The 4,972-nt window shown below is 51.9% G+C and overlaps 1 protein-coding gene across 1 annotated transcript in view; it reads left to right on the top strand.

The window, feature by feature from the left end:
• Positions 1 to 4,191: 4,191 nt before the first annotated feature.
• USP43 (ubiquitin specific peptidase 43) overlaps positions 4,192 to 4,972 on the top strand; it is an 11,909-nt gene continuing 11,128 nt past the window's right edge. The window contains exons 1-2 of the mRNA XM_010019086.1: positions 4,192 to 4,326; positions 4,769 to 4,857. Coding sequence (XP_010017388.1) covers positions 4,210 to 4,326; positions 4,769 to 4,857 — 206 coding nt within the window. The 5' untranslated portion in view covers positions 4,192 to 4,209. The remainder of the gene's footprint in view (positions 4,327 to 4,768; positions 4,858 to 4,972) is intronic.

Raw genomic sequence — 4,972 nt, 5'->3', positions numbered from 1 at the left:
TGACAGTAGCTCTGTGTAACTCTTACAGTTTCAAGGTGCTGGTGTGTTGGAAATGTGCTCAGTGCAAACATGGCACTTGGGACAAGCAGTCTGTCAGCTGAGCTGGTCACTTTGTGAATTAACAAATAACTCCTCTGTATTATGGAGGAACTCCAAAGTGTTGATGTGCTCAGTGTCTGTACCTTCTGTTGTAGCTTAAATGTCAGCAGTTCTCAGCGTGGGGCTGCTTGGTGCAGTTTGGGTGTTGGAAGTCTTTGGTCCTGCTCCTGGAGCTGTTGACCATGAGCTCTTCCACTTGCTAGAGCTCTCATGCTTTGCTAATGGAGCCAGTTATATGTGAAATGGGATCCCCTGGATCATATTTATTATCTTGCTCTCTGCCTAGCACAGCAATCGGTGATTTTATTCTGGAGAGTGTTAACTGCTTATTCCTAAAATACTTCTGTGGAGAGCAGACTGTCCTCCCATTACACAGAGATGGAGGATTGGGACAGGAAAGAAGAGGTATGGGACCCTTTGCCCTTCTCTTCTGGTGCCTTATCCCTTGGTTCTGGTGTTTCAGTTCCTGTGTTCACCTACAAGGGCTTTGAGTGGGGCCAGGTAATGTGGTATCTTGAAGTGCTTGTTCCAGTTCAGTCCAGGTGCTCCCAATGGTGCTGTTGTGATGGGGTGACTTGTCCTAGTGCTGCTCTGGGGTTTGGAAGTGACACACTTCACTTGAAACAAGAAGTGAGTTACAACTTTCCTACATCGTTATTGTGACACTCTTTGTCATCATGGGAACGTGCTTCTTCAGTGGGATCATGAAGGTCCTGGGCAGTCTTTCCACATTAGGCTTTTTTTAGTGTTAAGGATCAATAAAATGCAAGTCCGTTTTGGGTATTTTTGCTTACTTTTTTCTTGGTGTTTCCTTACAATCTCTTCGCCACTGGTGCCTGAGAGAGGAGCGAGCACTGCGTGTGCACGCAGCAGCCGTGGAAGGTGTCATCCTGACAAACTTCGCCCTCTCTATGTGCTGAAGAAAGGTGATTCATCAGGATTAACTGAGGCTTCACCTGGGAGGGTGAGAGTAGCTGCCAGCACGAGATGGGTGTCAGGCAGGGGCTGGTGGGGTGATGCTTCTTGTCTGGGCTTGTTAAAGGTGGTGGAGGATCCCCTGCGGTCCTGGCGTGCTGTGCTCTGCCATGCAGCTCTTGGCTTCACTTTCTGAAATGCAGCAGTAAAAGCTGTGCTTTCACCCTCCTGCAGCAGTGGGGTGGAAGTAGCTAGCTTCCCAAAGGGATGGATGGCTTCCCCAAAAGCTGCCATGATCTCCCGTGGGATGCTGCCTCCCTCTGGGATGCCCCATGGAGCAAAGGAGGAGTGCTGTGTCCTGCCCTGGCTGCTTCAACAGACCTGCTGTCTTCAGAACTCCCCTTTCCCTGTTTGAGCTGTGGTATTGCTCAGCCAGAGGAGATCTCTTCTGTCCCAGGCTGGACCAGCGCCTCGTCCTCAGTGCTGGCAGGCGGCAGGCGTTTGGCCTTGTCTTTGTCCTTATCCCTGTCCCCAGCCGGGGGGAGGACAGAAGGTCTGAACTGCTTCCTGGGCATTGCTTTCCCCAGAAAACATCTCACTTCAGAGAGGGGAAGTTGCCCTTTATGTGTGTGAGGAGAGGGAATAACTCAGATCAATGCTCCTCATGAGGTGTCTGCTGCAGATGTTGCCCAAACACAGAACTGTGCCTGTGGGTTTAAGAAAGAAAAATAATAATCTGGTTGAGCATAACTTGATGGTGCTCGGTGGAAGATGAAGAATGGCCTTTCTTTCCTGCTCCCGTGTGGCATTGTGTCAGGTCTCTAATGAGCTGGCTTCATCCGCTCATGTACAAAAACCTCCCCACAGCTGCTTCCTACCAGAGGCATGCTGGAAAATAGCAGACTGACATTATTCCCTGAGTTGTCTTTGTAATCTGGAACAATAAGGGCAGCAGAGGAGAGGCCAGAGGTTCAGCCAAGCTTGGATTTATTTATTGCATCTATTCAGAGCAACAGATGAATGATTATCAAATTCCAGTGGCTGATAAATATGATAATGCGTCTTTGCTGTAAATCTGCTTTATAGACAGGCAGGGACTTGTTTGGTTGTTGGGTTGCATTTGGTTGTTGCTTGCATTAGGGGGGTTGGGTAAGTGTGTGCAGTCAATATGAAATGATGATTTTCCCCGTTACCTTTTCTGATGGTGCCACTTGCATTCAGGGTGCCTGTGTGCCGGCTCTCCCATCCTGCACGCTCTTCAGGGCTGAGCCCAGGGAAGGGGCTGGAGGTGCCTGGCTGCGTGCTCATGGAGAAGGATGGGAAGGGGCTTCAGCGTTCATCACTGCTCCGGGAGACTCACATCTGAAACGGCTGCGCTGAAATTGTTCCTGACCTGTTTGTAATACCTCTGGTGATGGCCGGGGTCTGGTCAGATGTGCCACCTATACTTCCAGCAGAGCCAGATTAGGGGCAGAGGATTAGAGGCTGCGGGGGGCTGGTAAATGCAGTGGTTTTAATGTGGGTTTATGTGTGTTTTAAACCAATTCCTTCTTAACTCTGCAGCCCACTGCAGTAGCAATGGGACCCTCACAGAGCCCAGAGCGAGGGGCTGGCAGTGGAGGGAAGCTGTGGGGCTGTGTCTGGGTGCAGAGGCAGCCAGTTGAGCGGGGGCTGCGCTTTGAGTTCCTGCTCTTTTTCTCAGGCTGTTAAACCGTTTGATTCAGCTCCTTTCTCTCTCACTGGGCCACTGTTCCTCAGTACTGCCTGTTCCGCGCTGAGGCTGCTGCTCCTCCTTCACACCTCGCCAGCCTCGCAGGGCTCTGCTGTCCCGGCCGCTCCGAGCGCACGGGGAGGGAGGCACATTCCCCAGAGCAGCAGCTGCAGAGGTTTAAGTACGACCAAACCCTCTTGCAGCAGCGGTGGCAGAAGCGTGAGTAACGCCAGGAACACGCCGCTGTTGCTGGAGTGGTTGTTGTAACGGAGCCTCTTGTGAGGAAATTGCATCTGATATTTTGTAGTGCTTCCTGAACCACTTCCAAGATGTTGTGATCTGTCTCCACAGGCAGCTCTTTATTCTTGGTCCACTCAGGCTGCGAGAGTCTTGAAATCAGAACAGTTATCCTGGAGATGTGTCTGAGATTGGAATGACACAGATACAGCACATGGTTGATGTGAATCCCTGGGGTTTGCTCTGCTGTGGAGTGTTTGGCTTGTGCAGCTCACTCTAGGATGTCACATCACCAGGAACACATGTCAGTAGAAGCCAGTGAAGGTCTAGGCTGGAGTGCTGTGCTGGTGACACTGGGAAAGAGGCGATGTAAGGAATACTAGCCTGGGTGCCTGAAGCGCTTACTGGTGTCTGCTTCCATACAGACCCCACAATGCCCCCTTTTTTACTTCAAATACCAGATTCTCCTCTTCCTAGCAACACTAAAGCCCCTTTTATCTTCAGCTCTGTCTAGACTAGGACTTGCAGTGTGGTGATAACACCTCCTGGCTAACTTCACCAAGCTAGAAGGACAAGCTAGCCCAGGTGAGGCAGCTGCTGTCAGAAGGGCTCACACACATGTGATGGGAGCAGATTATTTCTGTTTTCCCTTGTTTTGCTGCCTTGAGGCAGGTGCACAGATTACAGAGGATAGGCAGTGTATGTTTATCAGTCCTTTCCTGTCTTTTTCACCCCCCCTGCTTGTGGTGACCCCATTTTCTAGAGGGATAAAGTGAGCAGCCCAACCTCATTTCTCAAATCTGTTGCAAAGTCTGATTAGAGGAGTGGAGGAGCCGGGGCTCCACGCGTGTGATCCTGCCTGGCCCCTCGGCGCTCCTGACTTGTGTGCAAGTACAGTGCACTGACAGTGTTGGGGCTCAGTTAGAGCGGATAAGCACCAAGTTTGCTATGAACACTTCTGTTAAACGATGGTGCAGTCCCTCCACAACCACTGCCCTCACCCCTCCGCTCTGTCCTGCCCAGCAAGGCCCTGGCTGCTGCTGGAGCTCCAGTTGTGCAGAGGGGCAGCACCCAGTGGTAGGTCCTGTCCTGCCTGGGTGGTGTGGGACGGCAGTGCCCCTCCAGAGCTGGCACTCTGGGTGTGAGCGTGCTGCCAGCTCTGCCCCTGCGGTGGTGCGGGCTCGGTGGAGGGGAGCACCGCTGCAGCCACCTCCCTCCCTCTGCAGAACATCGTGTCCAAGAACGCCATGCAGTACCGCGGGAACGCCCAGCACGACGCGCAGGAGTTCCTGCTGTGGCTCCTCGACAGAGTGCACGAAGATCTGAACAACGGGGTGAATTACAGCGGGATGCCTCCACTCAAGGTGAGGGGTTCACCGGGAGCCAGCATGCGGGAGTAGCTCTGACTTTGGATACAGGCTTCCTTTTTAAATTCCATCTCCCTCTTGACTTCTCAACTCTTATAGTTTGGATGGAACAAAAGTTTGGGTGCAAACACTGTTTGTTTCATTAATCCCTGGCAAGTGCACCCCAGTACAATCACTTGGGAAGGGTCCCACGCTGCTCTGCAACGACTGGGAGGCACCATGGGCAGGAACTGCCAGAGCTGCCCTGCTGTGAGGTCTCTGCCTGCCTTGGGGCTGCCCTAAGCTACCTCACACCATGTTACACACTCCTTAGTTGAACATCTGGTGGCACTTTTTGGGGTGGCTTTGGGCAGGAAGAGCACAAATTCAAGTAGGGGTGCTGGAGCCATCCAGCACTCCACACCTGGGAGTGCTTCTAGGGTTTGTTCTTCTCTTTCAGCCACCACTGGAGGATGATGTGCTGCTTGAGGGACCAGCCTTTCCAATCAGCAGTACTTTCGTGCAGGAACTCTTTCAAGCCCAGTACAGGTATGATATTTAGTACATTTTGAGGCATTACGGTATGCATTGGTGACCCCAGTATGATTCTACCCTGATGATAGTTCCCAGTACAGTTGAGATGGTGTCACTGTTGTTTCTGAAT

Source organism: Nestor notabilis, unplaced genomic scaffold, assembly GCF_000696875.1.
Source record: "Nestor notabilis isolate BGI_N333 unplaced genomic scaffold, ASM69687v1 scaffold17287, whole genome shotgun sequence".
NCBI classification, from domain to species: Eukaryota; Metazoa; Chordata; class Aves; order Psittaciformes; family Psittacidae; genus Nestor; species Nestor notabilis.
Note: the sequence above shows the minus strand (reverse complement) of the source record. Positions and strands in the feature narration are given on the sequence as shown.